This window comes from Fopius arisanus, unplaced genomic scaffold (genome assembly GCF_000806365.1).
Source record: "Fopius arisanus strain USDA-PBARC FA_bdor unplaced genomic scaffold, ASM80636v1 scaffold00020, whole genome shotgun sequence".
Lineage (NCBI taxonomy): Eukaryota > Metazoa > Arthropoda > Insecta > Hymenoptera > Braconidae > Fopius > Fopius arisanus.
In genome coordinates, this window is record NW_011887759.1 from 977,296 (window position 1) to 998,126 (window position 20,831).

The 20,831-nt window shown below is 38.8% G+C and overlaps 1 protein-coding gene across 3 annotated transcripts in view; it reads left to right on the forward strand.

The window, feature by feature from the left end:
* Rdl (Resistant to dieldrin) overlaps positions 1-18,872 on the forward strand; it is a 96,515-nt gene extending 77,643 nt beyond the window's left edge. The window contains exons 8-12 of one of the 3 annotated variants that reach the window (XM_011301114.1): positions 5,769-6,053; positions 11,516-11,661; positions 14,382-14,553; positions 15,156-15,329; positions 15,449-18,872. In XM_011301114.1, the coding sequence (XP_011299416.1) occupies positions 5,769-6,053; positions 11,516-11,661; positions 14,382-14,553; positions 15,156-15,301 (749 nt within the window). In that variant the 3' untranslated portion in view covers positions 15,302-15,329; positions 15,449-18,872. Of the gene's footprint in view, positions 1-5,768; positions 6,054-11,515; positions 11,662-14,381; positions 14,554-15,155 lie in introns of all 3 variants that reach the window. The other 2 variants (XM_011301113.1, XM_011301115.1) reach the window with 2 other exon arrangements.
* The last annotated feature ends 1,959 nt before the right edge of the window (positions 18,873-20,831 follow it).

Consider the following 20,831-nt stretch of genomic DNA (forward strand, 5'->3'; position numbering starts at 1 on the left):
TGGCCAACTGACATCATGTGCAATACCTCACGTAGAAAATGTTTATTTGTTTGCATCAATCTAATGAAAAAATCATTAATCGCAAAAAATCATGCAAAAAGATGAGAAGCAATAGATCGTCAATAATACATCCTGTTAAAGTAACTATAACTTAATCATTGGAATCATCGCGAATTACAGTTCAATTACCTTTAATTGATTAATTGATTGATAATTTTAATTAATTGAGTAAAAAACACTGGTCCACCATTTTTCCAAATTGCTAGAGCAAAAGCTAAAATTAAAAATCCAAATGCCAGTCTTGTACACTCAGACATTTTCCCCGTTCCTAAATGGCTTCCCGCCCGGACCGAGATAATCATCCCCAGCCACCACTCCAAGAACTCATTACCCCCTCATTTTTCTCTTTTAATTTTACCTCTCTTGTCTCCTCTACCCTAATCATAATTGTAAAAGTTTCCTTCAGAAGCAGTGAAATAATTCCCCTCCCCTTCAATTAATGGTAATCCTTGTAATTCTCGAATGGCTGTCAACGACACGGGATCATATTGACCGGGACCCTCTCCCGGGTAAGTAGGAATATGTCGAGCGGATATGCGGAGTATTAAACCCGAAGAAGAGGATTCACCATGTAACGAGTAGAGAGAGGACAGCAATGGGAAAGAGGGCTTGATGCTACTGGACTTCTACTTAGTTTGATGAAGCCTTTAATTACGACTCGGATCACACCGACTGACCCGCAGAAGCCTCCGGAAGTTGAATTACCCGCCTCAATCTCTCCTGAAACCTCTTTCCCTACCTCTCGATGCTCGACTCATTGCCACTGAGTCCAGGGTACACACAACCCGTCCGATTCATTTCTCCATTCAACTAGTTAAACACGGAAAATAAATGTCTTTAGCTCAAATTATAATGATATTCAATTTTTCAGTAGAAAATAGTCATTGACCAAGGATCGATTAATGGAAGTTTAAAACAAATAAATAACTAATTGCTCTTTTAATATGAGGGGATTTTATAATTACAACAGGCTGTAGTGCGCGTTCGCCCTGATATAACAAAATACGGCAACACTCAAGTTCATAAATGTCGTTTTTAACGGCTGTGTACACAGACCTTGGTCCCGGGTCGGCCAGTAAATATCATCTTCGTTAAAAATGACATTTACTGACCACTAACCTGATAAGGTAATATAACTTTTTTTGGGTTCATTTGCCGGTCAAGGGCTGTGTCATCACGCGGCTCTCCTCGGTTTATAACCTATCGGTAGTTCTCCTGGTGCAATCAAAGCCTCGGTAATTAAAAGAGGGAGGAAAGGGTGGGATGAGGGACTAGGCAATGTTGACGGCAATCGAGCGTACACATAACCCGCACGAGCGCCTCTTTGAAAAGCCTCTCCTGGTGTATTTCACTACTTCAACCACCACCACCACATCTTCGCCCACTCGTTCCCATCCCCACCGGATCCCTCTGGGAAAAACATTTTCTCGTTGAGTTAAGGGAGATTTTTTTACTCTCTTTACCGCAAACAGAAATATATTCGTTCCTCAGGGGGAGTTATTAATTGATTGTGAGGTGGATTTTTTACTCTTTCACGCGATGCAACTTCCGGTGGGATAAATCCGCGTGATTACCTGTCGGATTATTTCTGATTTCATGTTTATGTTCCAATGAATTTTCAGTGTTCAATTATGACTTTCAAGTTAAATACTTTGTGAAAGTTCACATTTATCTTGAAGGGGTGAATGATAATTTTTAATTTTTTGAATTTGATTTATTTTGCGTTTTGGAAAAAAATTATCAGAATTTCATTGAATGTTGAAAATCACCCGATGAGTTGGAGAAAGGGAAAATAAAATACCCCGGAGCATATTTATATTTATATAAATTATTTCATCGGTGTATAAATTATTGGCAGTATTTATATTTATTATTTACGTTATTTACTATTTGAATAACGGAGATTCACGTAAATTTAAAAATTATATAAATTCAAAAATGTTATATAAAGTTCAAATTAATCTTCCGACAGAAAAATTTTAGCCAGAGGCGTAATACATTTGACGGTCCTAGTACAATAAATTCCAGTCTACACTGTTTTGGCATATTGAAACTCCATAAATAGCTTCATAGCAATTTTAGTATTAGTGGGAAAATTCTGATAGAGTTTGTCTAAATTCAAATAGTTTCACGTCAAAATAACGCAGAAACTTTACTGTTTCCCTGAATTTTCAATTAAGCTTAAATCTCCAGTACCCAGAGAAAAGAACTTTCACGATGATAAAAAAGAAGTTCCTAGATTCCGGAGAACTATTTCTTTGGGGATTGAAGACAGTGATTTTCATTTCCTCCTAAATAAAAATTCCCCTGACTAAGCATAAAATGTGATACCACCAGGTCTTGCCGTTCGATATTGGATTTGCTCAGTTCATTTCTGGGGGTGAATTACCCTTCCATTTACTGTTTGCAAGTGATCTCTCGGTGCACGGTGTAAACAACCCCTGGAGCAGGATTATTCCGGCCCGTGGACAAAAAGGGAAGAATAACGTTCAATGAACGAATGGAATGCGCAATGCGTTGAGTCTGGTCATACATTTTTTTTGTCTGAAGGTTAATTGGAATTACTCGGTGCACTTTGCAGAGGCCCTGACCCCGTACCTCAATGTTTAATGATTCCGGTTGAATATGAAAGAGAGATCTCTTCGCTCACACACTCGAGCCTCATCCCCTCGTCCTCGACTCCTTCATCTTCACGATGAGTGTGGACTCTCTACATTGTCACCAGGTTTTTTTCATTGACTTGAGACCACCACCAGGCGTTGCACAATGGCATCTTGTCACCCCGTGAGGCATAGCAACCAACAACTCAGATGTCCTTCGTGCACCTTGAGAAATTATTATTATTTTTTTAATAAAGGGAATGATGAACCGTTTCATTCAGCCGACGAAAGAGAAACAGAGGGATTCATAATAAAAATGAAAGGAAAACCTCATCACAAGAATTTTCTTCTCTGTTACGTGTCAGAATTGCAGTAGTCGTCAGCAACTCTTGCATCGACGCTCAATGAGATCAGGGATACCAAAGGCTACGGGACATAAAGAGAGGAGAGCGCTGGTGCTGTTTGAAAAGGTTTTCTCCAGCAATCCGCTCTATCGACCTCGGGGGAGAAAGTAAGGACTTGGTGTGAGGGAATTTTGCGGAGTGGAAAATGCAAAAGGTGAAACGCGGACCGCACGTTTTTTTCATTTCATCGTAGAACGCAACGTAGACGATGTAACAGCAGAGAGGATTCAGATGTTTAGTCTCATTACCTCTGGGCAGAATGGAAATGAGTGGAAAAGGATGGAAATAATGAGGTGACAAGAGTTGAGAGATGAATTGTAATGGACGATAATTCGAGGATGAAAATTGAGGGAGAATTATTCACCCCGAATGGGGGATTATCGAAAATACCGAGGAAAACTGAAGGAGAATGGATGGCGGTTGAGGCGGTCGTCTCCAGTCCAATCCATCGGCCACTATCTTCCCTCTCAACTCACTTCCAACGAAAAGACGGGAGCTGGTAAAAAAATGGATGACGAAGAGTAGAGAGTACTGTACTGAAATCGAGATCAGAATGTGCGGGACTTCAACGGCCTTCAGGGACTAGCCCGCATGCTGTGCTATACGCAGTCGGAAAATTGATCGATGCAATTTTTCTTTGAGTTGTAAAAAAAAATCTGGTGTAAAGGCGACGAAGAAGAGAGCGACGAAACCGGACTGGATGAGATGGATGACAAGGGGATGGTTATGAGGGAAATCCAGTCAGGGAGAATGGACAAAAGAAAATGAGGGCATGGAACAAGACAGAAAGGATGTACGCGAGAAACGTAACTACTCTGTGCTTATGCGCGTTATAAAGATATTGCAGAAAAGTGCTTATCAAGAAAACACATCAACATTTTTCTGAAGAAAAGGCCACAAAAAATAAGAAAGGTAGAGCAATATTTTTATGAAGAAAACTCCGGAAAAGTTAAGAAAAAAGTTGGCGTCGGATTTTCTCTCCTTGCACAATTAATAAATGTAGGATTGGGGATTTTTCAAGTTGGAAGCACCCAGGGGAGAAGTGGGTGGCGCGAACCCCTGAATCACGCGAATCCCAGCCAAAATGAGAGTAATACCGAGAGTTTCAGCAAATATTGAATAATTTCATTATCCACCCCATCCCATCATCACATCTCGTAATGTAAAAAATGTAGATTGAAGAAGGTCAGAGAGTACCAGAATAACCTAAAACAAATGAAAGTATACTAGTATAAGCGGGCAGTGAGGAAAAATAGAGGAGAAATTGTGACTTGAACTCGGTGCAGAGGTAGGTCAAGCGCGCCTCCTTCCGAATTAACAAGGACAAGACTATGGACTGTCAACTGCTGTGAGAGTAGGAAAAACGAGGAAAACTTCAACTCATGAGACACTGGGTTCAACAGAGACAGCACACAATACACAAAACACGAGGAAAAAGCTCTCCCGCGAATATGCAACTTCATTCTCTTTGACGTTACCCAGACACATTTCTCTGCTTTTCTTTATTTGCATTTACTCGAAAAAAAAACCCTCCAGTCGTACGAGGGGTTGAAAAAATATTCAAGCCTTCGCTGTGAAATCATTTTTGAGAGTAATGACGTCAGAGAAAAGCTGGTGAAGTGAGAACAGCGGGGAGAGGGAGAAATTTGAAAAGGGAAAAAATTACATCTGCCAAGAATCGAAATAGCAGACCAGGAGCTCTGCGAAACGCAAAATGGAGAAAAAAAACCACAACAGGCCAACAAAAGGTATTTACGGGCGAGAGTGCACCGAGGAATATGGTTATATCCCAGTCCTGAAACTCGGTTTAAAAAAAAAAGAAAATAAAAAATATTGAAAAGACTGAGAGGTAGGGTCCGCGAGTGAAAGAGAGAAAATCGCCAGGCGATTCGTAAAAGCCAAGTTTTACGCGGGTAAACAGGCTTTACGACTTTGCCAGCCAAGTTATTTCACGTTAAACTCGACTGGATCAGTTTCGGTGTAGGTCTCTGGAGGGTATATAACCCAAGACAGTGGAGAAAGATACGGTGAATACACCGGGTGAGAGTCAGCGGGCAATAGCCACCTCGGTATAGAGCCCAACCAGGTTATTACCGGGTTGCAGCCGATCTCCCTGAGTATACGATGCACCAAATCCCTTTCCACCGAGCTCCAAGTGCTTTTACCCTACCCACCCACCGGTGCAAAGTGTGCAAGTTTCGTGTTTTAAGACCCTGTAGAGCTCCACCGAGCTCCACCGAGCTCCACCGAGCTACCGGATGAAGGTGAGGGTGAGGGTTTGTTCGGTTATTGTGTTTGCCATACAGGGAAAAGGACGTATCTCGGCTAGGTTGGGTCGTAAAGCCGCGAGGTAGATGGCTCGTATAAGACCTCTTTCCTCCTTTCCCCTTCCCCCATCGCCCATCACCCTCTCCCAATCCCCCTTCAATCCCCCTTCAATCCACTTCATTCCCCTCAATAATTGCACGTTTTAATGGATTAAAAATAAAAATTAAAGCTTGTTTTTTCAGCTGGGAATTATGAGCCGTCTCAGCCACGAGTTTCCGCCTCTCGCATCGAGAGAGAAAAAAAAAATGAAAATGAAAGAAAATGAAAATAATAACGATGTTGATGAGAAATGAAAAATGATGTAAAAATAGGTGTTGCTTTGGATGACAATGATACTCACGGTATGCAATATGTTTTGCTTTCTTTTGAATTGCAGGAAATTATTCTCGGCTAGCGTGTGAAATCCAGTTTGTGAGATCGATGGGATACTACCTGATCCAAATCTACATACCCTCGGGATTAATCGTGATAATCTCATGGGTGAGCTTTTGGCTAAACCGAAACGCAACCCCCGCTCGGGTAGCCCTCGGAGTAACCACTGTGCTCACCATGACAACCCTCATGTCCTCGACAAACGCGGCCCTCCCCAAAATCTCCTACGTCAAGTCAATCGACGTCTACCTGGGCACGTGTTTCGTCATGGTCTTCGCCTCACTCCTTGGTAAGTAATAACTGGGCCCACAGTTCAAAAACATGAATCACCCGGCCCAAAATAAAAAGCCATTTTTTTAATACCTCAAACAACAAACCATTGTTCAATACTTACACGCTGACACTGTGATTATTCGACACACTTTTCTCTACAATCAAGAGAAAAGAAATTCAATTGTTGATAAGCACTTTTACTATCATCCACTCACACAGATGGGTGTGACAGCTGTCTGTCGGGTGCCATGGCTTTAATTTAATATCAATTATTTCCACAAATGCTAATGTGTCAATTGAATGATGCGTCAGTCGTGGCGGGAGTTGCCTGATTATGAGGACTTTTACAATTCGATCCTCGCGAGTACTGGAACAATCGATCGATCCTAAACACTGCATACTGTTGCCACCAATTTTCTGTTTTTTTTTTCTTTTTCGATTATTTTATTTTTCCAAACATTATCGTTGATTTAGGCACCATCGTAATGACAACCGTGCGTATGAGACTAACACGGTGGGCACATTTATTTAGCTCAATTAACCCAACATATGTTGTTCACGTATTTTTGATATTTTCAAGGGTATATTAAAATTATTCAATTTTTACGTAATTCTTGAGGATAATGCATTTCGTATCAACGACAGTGTGCAGCGATTTCGATTGATCGAGCGGGCTGACTAGCGAGTGACGCACGATTTGCTCGTTCGACTCAAAATTTACATTGATAAATAAGTGAATAATGAGACATTATCGTTGATGCTTGTATGGATTCTTATAATCGTTATAAATTTTGACCATTTTTTTAATTCGGCCTGACATGAGGAGCGATCGTGTCGTGAGCCGTGGAACAATCGATCGATCCCAAACAGTGCACACTGTTGTAAATAATCACCAAGTTAATGGATTATATAAATTATAACAAATGATTTATCATTCGTCTGATTCTCAGCGAGAGTTTGATGTTTTTCATTAGAGAATTAACGCAGTGTGCAATGATTTCGATAGATCGTGCGCTCCTTCGTCCCACGGAATACTCCAATGCTGAAAATTATTAAGACAATTGACTCGAATACAAGAAGAGTCACGGGAGTCTAGTCCTCCGGGCAATTCCTCGCGTTCCCCGACTCACAGGATTCTCCTTAAGAGATTTAAATTCTATCTCGGTTCTCTACCTCAGCCAATCCTCAACCATCTCGACTACTTCCATCTACCTCAGCCCGTGTTCCTCTTGTTCGTACGTGATTTCATACTGTCGGGATGAGGTGATTGGATTTTTTTTATCACCTTTTTTTTCCTCCTCAAATCGACTCATCATTCAACTTTTATTCCGACGAAAAAATCCATTGTATTTCGTTGTACTTACAGAAACCATTATCACATTTGAAGGCCTTACTTTGTCATTATAATTAACGAATCGATGGGGGAAAATAATCAGATTTATGAAATTCGTACAAGAGGAAGCTAATAGATTATTATGACGTGACAATAATAAGGGAATTGAAAAAATTACCATCATTTTGGAAAGAGTAATTACTAGAATTTTACGGGAGTCAGATAAAAAAAATCGAGCCGTTTGTCTACATGAAATCGAATATATGCGTTCAATATATATTTACCTTGTTTGGGCATATACGTCACATATTTGCATATATATTTGTCATATATTTGCAATTTATTTTCTTGAAATACTGAAAAATACGTGTCCCATAAACGCAAAATATTTCATAATACGGAAAATATGAATGTGAAAAACATTCTGTGAAATCCAAAAGTGTATAATATATTTCACATATATTTCACACATCGCTTTTTTGCCGCTTATTGTAGATGCCATATGGTTGACATATATGTGAAATATATCCTCTCACGGGATAAACATGAAGGATAAATATGTATAGGGGAGTGCAGGGTAATAAGGACATGTTTCCATTCAACTTGGTATAAGATGGGCGTAAGACTGTTGAAAATCGTATAATCATTATCAAAATCAATCTCAGATTGCTGACGTCGACAAAAATATTTTTTCCATTACCTACCGACGTAATGAATTATGGAATGAAAACAAAATTTGTTGGAGCCCAGACAATTGAAATAGAAACTCCATTTCAAGTCCATTCGATGAATATTATTATTATTAACAATTTTTAAAAATTAAATAATTTTATTTTTAAAAATTAAATAATTTTATTTTTAAAAATTAAATAATTTTATTTTTAAAAATTAAATAATTTTAATATTAATAATTAATTATTTAATAATAATTTTTAAAAAATTAAATAATTTTATTTTTAAAAATTAAATAATTTTATTTTTAAAAATTAAATAATTTTATTTTTAAAAATTAAATAATTTTATTTTTTAAAAATTCCACGTGACAGTCTATTAATCCACTAATTACTAGATAATTAATTTATCAATTTGTTTAATGGGTGTCCGATTTATACCAAACTCACCTATATGATTTTTCTTACGGGCTATTTTGTGCAGGTAGGAACCTCTGACTAATGCTTGTTCGGCTTTAATGTAACGGCGCACCTCACCTTATCCATGTCGTGGCCCTTTCAAGGCTGATAACACCGGGCGAGTGAAACGAGAGCCGATCGGTTGCATTTACGGGGTTGTAAAGAACTTTCAAAAGAAAATTGTGGGGTGGGAATGGTGGCCAATGGGGGTAATGGGGATTGTGGGGGGGAATGGGGGAATGGGGATGTACTGTTTGGGTGGGGGTACGGAGAGTGGGGTAGTTTTCGCCTGTGGCGGGGGAACAACCCGGCGACCCCGTACCCGTGGCTCATATCCATTCCGTCCGTCGGGGATAGGAGATGTTCATGAGATACTCCGGGCACTCGATGTTAGAAGGTAATGAAACGGTTATTGCTATGCGGGGGGGGGGACAGTTTACCAGATAACACTTTCCCGGAATTAATACTCGAATCCAGAATTGTCAGTCGCTGTTTTTGTTCCTTTAATAAATTACAATTATCTTCAATATTTTTTTTGAGAATCTGTGGAAGGCAAGATCAATGGAATTTAATAGTCAACTCAGCAATATTTTTGGATCATTATTGATAAACATGCCTTGAAATTGAAATATTAAAATACTTTGAATTCTGTCAGATAACGAAATAATAGAGTATATTTATTGATTTTTTGATGATTTCCATTGAATACCTCGTATCCGAAGACTTCTGAAATATAAAAAAATTTTTCTATTAAATTTCGCGGATTTCAACGGAATTCCGACAAACCTGTCAGCAGACTAGTCGAACAATTAATTCTCTACTTCGTACCCTAAATAGCGTAAACCACGTGAACTCGATAGACTGAGCCACCAAAGGGAATATTACCCACTCCATACGATCAAATCACTCCAATCACTGAACTCCACACCGACCTGAAATAAAAACAAAAAAAAAACTGTAGCACTAATTCGCAATTCGATCTTCCGCCCCATGGAATAGCAGAAAGAGAGTTGCACGTTGTGACTCAACATCGACCCCAATCATTGTGGTGTAAAAAAAATATACATATTTCCCCATTAAATCCAGCAAAACCGTGAAAAAAAAAAGACCCAATCTCGCTCGACGGAAAATTGCGGTATAAAACCAGACGAACGCGATATCCGTGGGTCAGCCCCAAAAAGATAAATCACAAATTTGTTCCCATTCACTCGAAAATATAATTCCGGGGACAATTTTACCCGAAGCTGAAGGTGTGGCCAAAAATAAAGCCAAAAGAGACGATTTAAAGAGAAAAAACCTATCGAAATGAAAGTGGGGGAGGAGTTGAAGGACAAACCCTTTGATACATCACAGACGAAATACTCCGATGACCCGGTCACGAGGGACGGTAAAAGACGCGCCGACAGGGTGATAAAAAAAAATGTCCATATTTTTACACAGGTTCGTACGTTGCCAACATGCAGCCAGTGTTGTCACTCGACGATTTCACGGTATGACGAACGCCTGAAATAACCCCTTTCTCTGAGAAAAACTAGTCTCCCGCAACCCTCCGCCCTTGTCCTCTCATTCCTGCCACCTAACCCTGGCAGATCCATTTATATACCCCACAAACCCCCACCACCAACGGCGTCGTATCATTGTGACGTAATTCCCCGATATATGCATGATTTCCTAAGCTATATCCCACCTAAAATTGACGAACCGATATTTCCCCACTAATTATAATTATAACACCCCTCTCCATCAATTCCATTTTATCATCCCAGTCGGAAAATCGTAGTTACGTCGATATATTATCAACCCCTGAGGGAAATATTCCGCTTGATTAGAATTTTCGGACGTGAAAATGACGTCGAGCAATGATGAGCTTTCTAGTTGTTATGCTTTCATTACGTTATGCGATAAGCCGCAACTGCTTCTTGTTAGTATATGAATAAAATGATCAATAACGTAGAGCCCGAGTAACAAATGTAGACAAAGTAAACATAAAATAACAGATACAGTACTGATACGTAGTGTCCATTATAACATTGAGTATTTGATAATGAAAATAGAAAGGCCGTTGACGGATTTAGGTGATAACTTGGTGGCGAGTTTGCACAGGTACTTGATATATGTTTTCCATTAATTTTCGCTGTCTCCGTGGAAGGAATGTGTCTTATATCCAGTGGATTGAAGTGGTGGTCCAACCGCGTCGAGTAAACTTCTGCTCAGAGATTTTTCCCTCACCCGGCCTTCTAGCTCTCATTCTTCCTCCATCTCTCTCTATCTATCTCTTACCCTAGAGTTTTCGACGAAAATTACATTGCTAACCAGCCAACCTTCACGGGTGTTATCTAACCGAGAGTGTGACAAGACACGAGAAAAGCCGGTGTGGTTGAAGGTAAGGGACATATTAGTTAGTCGAAATCAGAGAGACAAACGAGATTAGGTGTTTCTGTCTGCTACCATGTTTAGTGGCAAGGGCTGATCGAATTGGTGGCTACACACATGTCAGCTATGGTAAAATTATCTCCACCCCAGTGGATTTTGGTGATGTGTTGCGGAGATTCCTCGCCCTACCCGGAGTCTTATTGGAAATAGTTCGGGGACGCTATCTTCGGTGGCGCTGAGAACGCGCGAGAAACTCCAGATGTCGCTGAATAATAACGACTTCCGGATTATTTCAGGAGCAGAACAATCGCCGGAACGAGGGGATCCAACGATGCCAGCGGCTATTAGGTGGATTTTTTGGTGAGGGGAAGAGAGGCCAGTCGAGGGCAATTTCACTAGTGAAGTTCCACCTATCGAACTTCCGGAATTGTGCACGAAAACTATTATGTACCAATGCTACCAGCTAAAGTTTCACTGGCTCTTACACAGCCTCAGTCATCGGCTACCCTTTCCTCTGATTTATTGAATACTCTGGTTTTGATTTAGTGAGATTGTTGTGGTTTGGTTAATCGTTTTGAGGCCTTGGGATTTATTTTTATCGATCATTAAATACGGTGTTTAGCAACTTTTATTGATTCACAGAGTACGCCACCGTCGGTTACATAGCTAAGAGGATTTCCATGAGGAGAAGCAGACTCCAGAAGATAGCTGAGAGTGTCGAACATGCGAGGAAAAATCCTGTACCGGGAGTGCCTGGAGATCACGGGGACCATGCACCAAAACAAACTGTGAGTACTGCAAACCAAAATCAGCGAGAGATTGGTAGTCCAGCCAAATTGCTTGTTTGCTATTGTCCGCGTGTTGGGGGATTACAGGGCCCACCCAATATGGTGATTCATTGTCTATTTACATCCGAAGAAATTCCCCTTTCTTCAGGAATCTGCAAGAAATTGTCAGAATTTTTTAATCATCAGTTGCTGCATTATTTCAATTTTCGACAATTAACTGAAAATAAATCTTTATATAAAATGACACTTTCGTTTCTCGTTTAAGCTCTGATCTCTAACAAATTTTTTTAGCACTAATGGAATTGTCAGGAAGATATTTGTTTCGGTGCGTATAACACCCGTTACGAGCCTCTCTCCAATTCTATTTTATTTATATCCCGAATGGAGAGGCGTCCAACTCCATCAACTGAATTAAAAACTTTTTTTTCGCAATAATATCTCACGAACGAGAATTTATATAGTCGTAAAGCCTTCCAAACTCACTCAGACCGCACATTAAGTGACAAATAAAAGAAAAAAATCGAAATAGGAAAACGAGGAAAAGACTCGGAGTTGTTATACCGCGAGGGCCTTCCGGTTTCACTCCCCTGTTTTTTTTTGCTCTACAAATAAAAAAAAAAACTAAATCAAGCTTAAGAAGGAGGGGCACTTAGTACGACTGCGGGTAATTTATGAGTACAAAACATTTGCCGGAAGGCGGATAGACTGGAGTACGGGGTGAAACGGTGGTTTCGCCTATTTTCCCCCTGAGAAATTGGTTAATTAACTTTAAATAATTGGCTCTATCAATTTGCTTTCCTCGTTTTCCTCGGTGTCTGCATATGGGCCACCGCGATGAGGATGAAAGGAGAGAGGAGAAGAAAAGCCGGGGAACGCGGGCTCGTCGCCCAATCGGCCTGACCCAAATAGCATTTACTTAAGAAAGCTAAACTTTGTCTTCGCATTTTTCGACCTATCCCCCCCCCCCCATTTTCACCCACCAATTACTCCCTTGAGGGATAAGATTCATGAGTGAAATTACGGAACCCCAAGTGATGGCTCTAGGGCTCGCCAAATTGTTAGGCCCTCCACGACAATAAATCTGCACACATGAAAGAATTCCGTTACAATCGCACCTCTTCTCAATTTATTTTTTAGCCCATCTTTCGGTTGCCCTGCTCTACTATCTCTGGACTCCAAGATGTAAACGATTCACTGTATCGTTCGGTCAGTAATTGAATCCGGGAAAAATCATGCCGAAAAATAAATTCCTCTCGGACTGTGACCGAGGTAATTGTCTGCCAATTTTTAATAATTAATTTAATGAAGAATTTACGGTTGCATACAGTCGGATTCTCCGAATTCACTTTACCTACAGCTTATTTTATTTTATTTACTCACTTTATTTTATTGAATAAGGGATGGAAATTTGGGGCCTCATCTTGCCTCTCTTTCTCTGACTCCAATATTCGAGGGAAGATGCACCAAATTAATTCTTCCATTGTTTTATTTGCATTAAGATCGGAAGAACTGCAATCAATCCGGATTCATCGCTCTTTAAAATCAAAAGTAACTCACGGAAAGTGTAATTTCCCGGAATCCCATTGAATTTCAAAAAGTCTTCAACTCAAATATCCTGAGCATTAATTTAAAACACTCGGAATACTCCTGGACCACTCCCAAACATAAATAGTCAAAAGTTGGGGGCGTGAGCAGTTAAAAAGGTGTTCTACATAAAATGAATTGGCGATTCGGAAGTTGAACGAATGAAAGCGTCTCTGCCACTATAAATTTTCTTTTAATCTCGTGGATTGTACAGTGATGGGGGTGACTGGGGCTTGAATGTACAGAGGTGAAAACGAAAATATTAAAAGCGTTGGGTAGGAATATAGGGGGTGATGTCTCGGGTTTGCCAGTGTCCGAAGCACGGCGGCAGAATAAAAAAAAAAAAAACCAACTGGAGAAAAAAACCACGACGAGAGGAAAATATAAAACAGACGAGTCCAGAGGAATTTTGTGCAGCTAGATGAGAAACGTTGCTTTAATTAGAGAAGAACGAATTAATTATTCAGCGAGAGAAGTCTCTCCGGCTGAGATTAAATTGCGTCGATGAAGGGACAGCATTGTTTCTTAATTTTATCATCCTATTTTCATCTTTTTGCACAGCGCACCTCCATTTCTTTCAAAACTCTTGAAAAAAAATGCAATTCAATTCTCGAAAAATTTCCTGTTGCCATTGTAACCTATTATTTCAGTCTGTAGAAAAAAAATTGTCTGAGAAACTCGAGTGAATATATTTAACTGCGAGAAAATTCTAAAATTACTGTTGGAATATCTGTCCACAGGATTCAGGTGGCCTTGATTATTTTTTTTCTGGGTCAAGTTGTACCTGCGCAGAAAATATAAATCAAGTGTAATTTATTGGTAGAACCAAGAATTTTCACCCCTATCCCCAGTGAATAAATAGAATGGAGCCCAAATATTTAATCGATTCGAAAAGGTTTCGGGGATATCACCAGTGCTGAAATTCTCCGGCGTTCATTTAAATGAGTAATTAAACTGAGTCACCATTTTGGTCGTCCATTTGGCTTGCCAGACAATGAAATATAAAAGGATGTAAAAAATAAATGAGAAATTTGAGCTGGATAATCTCTCTGTGTTGCATGCAATACTGAAAATATATTGACGGGTTGTGACCGTAATGGGAACTCCCTGTGGCGAACTACCGTGTCTCTTGTAAGTGGTCCCGTGTTGTCCAGGAGGTGCGGTTCAAGGTCAACGACCCCAAGGCCCACAGCAAGGGTGGAACACTGGAGAACACAATAAATGGCAGAGCCGACGAGGAAGCACCACCAGTGCCACAGCATTTTATACATCCTGGCAAAGACATAACAAAGCTCTATGGCGAACCATGTACGTTTCCATATCTTTATGTATCTATTATCATTGCGTGGACCAGACGTGGACCAGACACTTGAAATGAAAAAACTAAATCACCAGAGTTTTCTTTAAGTTTCACACGCGATGCCATTTTTTTTTACTTTGTACACGACAAAACTAGACAAACTGCTTCTAGAATCAAGTGACCGACAATTGACTAGACACAAAATCAATGTTAAAGATTTAAACGATTATTTTATTTCTCAATTTAGCAATATTTTATTGTTCACTCATTACGTTCTCTAATTGAAAATGGGCGATCGCTAGTTTATTGTCCCGAGGAACGTCTGGTACTGAGAGAAAAACTGAGTTACTTAAAAAATAAAGTAGCTTTAAACTATTAAATGAAATTAATGATGAATAAATTTGTTTGGAAGAACAGATTGAAATTTTGAAGTTCAATGGTAACTTCAATTGTCTTAAATCGAATTTAATAAATACAAGGATTTTCGACGGCAAACAAATGGATTTTCTACATTTAACAAAATTTTTGTCTCAGTGTACATGGTCCACCGGACAGAGAGGCACCTCAATTTATCTGAAATACTTTTTTCATGATTTAACTTTCGCGTTAGGTATAACACCCTCGGATATTGACAAGTACTCTCGCATCGTATTTCCCGTGTGCTTCGTGTGCTTCAACCTAATGTACTGGATCATCTATCTTCACATCAGCGACGTTGTCGCGGACGATCTAGTTCTGCTGGAGGAGGCAAAGTAGATGAATTCACGTGGACCGGAGAAAAAACGTAGGAAAAATAATGAAAATCTTCGCCGTAGATGGAAAAATGAATTTTTTAGAGAGACAACCATTCGGCGGAAAATCTAAAACTTAAAACCGTGCTGTGACTAATCCTTCGACTTTCAGGCACTGTGCGGCACACTCGTCGCGTCGTCCAATTTTCTGTCTCACTGGCAGAAATGCAAAATGTTCTATACTAAAAATCAGAAAAATTATTGCGCCGAGTTTAACCGAGGGAGCCTACATCGTCGAACGTTCCAGAAAAATTAAGCAGTAAGATTAGCAAAAAAAAAATGATATAAACCATGAAAAGGAAAAAAAAAATATATTAAAAAATTTAACAGTAAGGTATAAATAAATATAAATCAATGACCATGGATCGGTGAATTAAATGAAATAACCGATTTTCAAATGGTCCACATTAACGCTCAATGACTCTTCCTCGATCGAGGGAACGCAAAACGATCAGCGGAAATCGACGTCTCGATGTGCATTACACTCCCCGCATCAGCAACAGAAGCAGGCATTCCTGTAAATGCGGGATGCGTTTAAATCTTTGGATTAAAACGAGTGAATTTAAACCCAGGGAAAAAGGTCGATTAAAATGGAGGCACGAGGATGATAGGGGAGAGGTCGAATTTCCGGGATCGTGAAAGCGCAACGAAGACTGAAGGATGTCGAGCCGAGAGATAAAACGAAGCACCGATGAAAATATATATATATATAAAATATATATATTATATATTAACCTAGGAAATTGATGATAAAGTGAATGAGAAAATCGAAGGTATTAAATTCTTGGAGAAGTGGAATAAAAAAATGTTACAGTTGATAAAGAACGGGGCGAATGTGAGGTCTCGTTTCATTCCATTAAAGAATATTAATGTAGTGTGCAGTGCCGAGAAAGCCTCGAGAGACGATTATTATATATTATACATGAGAAAAATTATAAATATTATATATACATATACCTTAAAGCATTGCCAGTATATCTCTAGTAACGGTCGCAGATTAAAGAGCAAAACATTGATTAATTACATACAGCAGAAATAAGGAAAAATTGAAAAAAAATAACTTCGGTATAAACACGTCAATTTAGCCATACTGAATAGTTTGACATAAGCTACGACTAATAGGCATTAAAAAACGGGGCTCAACAGAACGGTAGGTTAACAATTGAGATTGAGGATGAATTGTTCTGTAAAAAATTGGGGAGACAAGGGGGAAATCGATGGACTCGATCTTTCATAGAGAAATAAAAAAAAAAACTAATGGTCGTTCAAGTAGATGAGGAAGTTGAAGAGAGTTGAGTGGGACTGCAGCGAAGTGCTTCATGTTTCGGGTGGAAAGGACATGATTTTTTTTATGAAGTCGTTCATGGGAGAAAATTAATGTTAACAGTAAATTGAATAGGAGGGAATTTATTCAATCTGAAAAATCATTGTGGAGTGGCGCAACCAGAGGTCTTCACGATCCTCTTCATGATCACCACCATTTGTTATGAATCGTGATTGATTGATGCTCAATGATTTTTATCCATTGGATGTTTCATGTCTGAATGAAGCTCAAATACGAGCGCCCCCGACCTGGAATATTACCCGAGTCCGTGTCAATCTTCCAGCCTCAGGCATTTATTCATTAAAATTTTTCTTACAGCCTCACGCACACTCATAAACCTCTATCCACAATTTTTCCACGTGCATGAGTCGATGGATTTGCTCTCCCACGAGAAAATGATCATCGATACACTCGATATGCACGGACGAAGTGTGAAATATTTTCCAGGCCGGGAGCCACGGAAAATGTATAAAGATCGAATGCCACGGGAGGGCCATATCCAGAGACTAGAGTATGAATTTATCACCATCTTATTCTATACGCAGTATATCCCGTTTGAGAGTGAGAAGAAAATACTCGCGGAGTGAATCGTAAACTCAAAGGGAAATACAGTCGCTGGGATTGAAGATGTTGAGAAAGAGAACAAAACAAAGAACCATTCAATTCGATGCAACAACTTCTGTTCGCATTTCTTTCTACTGCAATTTCATTCGGCTTTGTCGTTTGAAAAATTCCTTCTTTCTTACTCTATCATCATAAACTAATCCTCACTCTCTATTGCCATTTCCAAGCGGAATTTAAAGAGCAAAATTAACAAGTGAAAATTCCACAATTGCAGTTCACTTTGGCTATGCAAAAAAAAAAAATAAAAAAGCCCATTACACCTGTCTCTCCCATTACCAACTAATTAACAGTATTTATCCAGCAACTTTCCTCCTATCTTACCTTTAGTACACGATTTTTTTTTTCTTTTTTCATCCCCTATTCTTTTTGTCTCTACCCCCTCGACCCCCTCGACGTCAACGCGTATGAGCTTAATTTCTCTGGTGATCCTCACCCTCATTTTTCTTCCTCTCATCCCTCTCTTATTTTTCTTGGCAGTATGAGTAAGAGTGGGTGGATGCCGGGATGTGGAAACTTGCCATTCAGGATATCGACCAGACACGCCCAGTCATCTCTGTCCTACCTTCTCTCAGTCCTCTCTTCGTAAGTCTATTCTCTACTTCTCTATCTTTTCCTCTCCTCCGTGTGTAACAACTTGCACCACTATTCTCCGATGGTCTGACAGCCCAGACTGTTGGTGGAAAAGGGACGGATGTAAAGGGCCGGGATGTTCAATAAAAGAAAACAAAGATGGAACAGAAAAAGTTGAAGATAAAACAAGAAGAAATGAGAGTGAATCTTTCCTCATCCTCAACCTACGACATTTCCATCTAAATAGCTTCAGCTACAGTTACGATTAATTCCACATCTTCTATCCCTATCATCAGTCGTTATCCTCTCTTTCAGTCCCTATTTAATTGAGCTCCATCAACACTTGGAGAACATTTTTATTTCATCGAATATCCCCTCGTTTTCCACGAAGCCCTTCAATGCGAACATGAAATTCCGTTCACATGATCAAAACGAAAAAATTCATCCTTAAAAATTGGCGGAATGAGAGTCCGAGGATTTTCTCTGGAAACGAATCAGTGAATATTCCAATTCTCAACTACCACTCGAATGTTACCGAAAAGCTCGCAAAGGGAATTCACTTTTCTAGCTGGAAAAAAAAAATAGAAATCATAAACAAGAAATGTCGTGAAAGACGGAATGAAATTGCTCTCAATCGAAGTGAGCGCAACGTTCATTTTATATATTCCCCTCGCGTGTCGTCGGCTTCCTCAAGACTTGATGTGAAACAATTTATTTCAATTTGAACCCGTGTTGCTACGATTTACAGGGAACATTTTTCTTCAGTTCATTTGTTCTCCATTTGATTCTTTTCCATCCGTTCAAATTTTAAAAAATACAACTGATTGATATTTTCGTATGTCTCATCATGAAATCGGCGGGTTGCTAGATAGTGAGTGTAATAAATGAAAATATTGAATCAAGAATAAATGAAAATATTGAATCAAGACTCTTTGCAAAATAAAGGCGATCATAAAAAATTATTTCATTAACAAAAAACCTAATTTCATCCAAAAGACCACAAAAATTTCGACAAAAAATTCGCGTTGAATATATTATATATATTATATATATTATATATATTGAATATATTGAATATATATTATCGCTCACTCCCGTAATCAATCAATCACTTCAATAAAGCCTCAACCACAAAATGATCAATGAAAAATTCACCACTGGTTCCTTTCCGCGAACGACTCGAGATAGATGAAACAATAGCTGGTAATATCAACGTTATCCAACTGGGACTTTCTCCCATAATAATAATAAAGTGATAAACAAAAATAAGAGGAGTAATGCGAGTGGAAAAAAAAACCTAGTGTTTATCGTTGTGATGTATTCAATAGTGTACATTTATGTTTCCACATTGGAGCAATTATTTTCCCATGCCAAATACGACGATCAAGCGATTAACACAAAGAGTATTGTGCGTTAACATAATAATGTTTAAATGAGATATTTTTTGAACAAAAAAAATAATAATGACACGAGCACTCTCCGCCAGTATTATTTAACAATCCTCAAGCATTAAAATTCTATCGTCATTGTTTTATAATTAATATACGCATATTGATGTTGATGTATTTAATTTTATCAGTGAGATTGAGCTGAACATAAATGAAAGTATATTGAACAAAAATAGATATATATATGAAGTGAAATGGGTGAAATTGAAGGTGCGAATTAGCGAGAGTGGCTCGTGTACATAACTTTTGTATATTTGTTATATATCACGGTTTATATAGACGGCAACGGGAGAATTTTACCAACGAAAAATTAACCGACAGGAAATAATCATCAATCATCAGCTCTAGCGATATGTGTAACTCGAGCCTGGAAAAATGATTTTCGATAGTATTTTAAGGCGATAGACTTGTCGGAAAATCAATTCAGGGGACTTGAGGTTAACGTTGGGAGAAATTGTTTGAGGAGTGTTTGTTGTCGGTAAGACAATGGGAATTGTCTCGTTGCCCCTGACAGTTTATATAGACGACTGATCGTCGCATCTGGCCGAATGACGAGTGAATCTCTGTCCTCTGGTAGGATTTATGTTGATTGCGTATTACTGCAAAATAAATTTGAATGATTAAACTAATGATAAACAATTATCGTTAAGATCACGTAAGAGTAATAATCGTAAGTGAATAAATTGATAATTAAACTGCTGGAGGAATCCCTGAAGTCGCTCGAAGTAATAAGTACCCACTATACATTGAAACAAAAAATATATATGAGAAAGCCCAAAGGAAGAAGTGAGAGTTAGGGAAATTTAAGAGAACAGTTGAGAAAACCATCACACCTTGTAAATATAAGTTTTATACAGAGTATTATATGCATTGAAAAGTACTGTGAAACTAATATTAATAAAACCAAGATAAAAAAATTCTGCAAATATGTAGTGCACACGGCACGTGATTGTTCGCACATTATTTAGATAAAATTATTATACTCTGAAATATGGGAAAGCTATTGGGAAGACATACATATGTGTAAAGAGACTAATAATCTAGTGGATGATTTAAAATGATAAACACGTTAGAAAGTGGGCACTAGTGGCCGTGGTATTGAGGGCTAAAAAAATCACTGATACGTTCGTTTGGTTGTGAATGTGTTTATGCAAAAGCTAAAATCAATTTTGGGGAACGGGTGTGCCGAGGTGATCTGGACATCCGTTTTAAATCCATGGATTCAATATTGCGCAAAGAAATTCATAGGTCCTCTATTTTATTTTGTTATTAAATCGTTCGATTACTCTTATCACTTATCTTTGCGCAAGATAGTATCGGTGAAACGGTATCTAGAGTCGATCCAATGAATTTCCAGAAGATCCAGGACTAAGTGTATTTCAAAGAAACGATACCAGTTCAAATCACGTTAACGAAAACTGCCAACTTCATATTATTACACGTTTTAGTCAATCAGAAGGGCGGAAGGAGGCGGATGATTAACGAGGCGACAACCCAAAATTCGTCTTAGGATAAACACATTTGCCGTT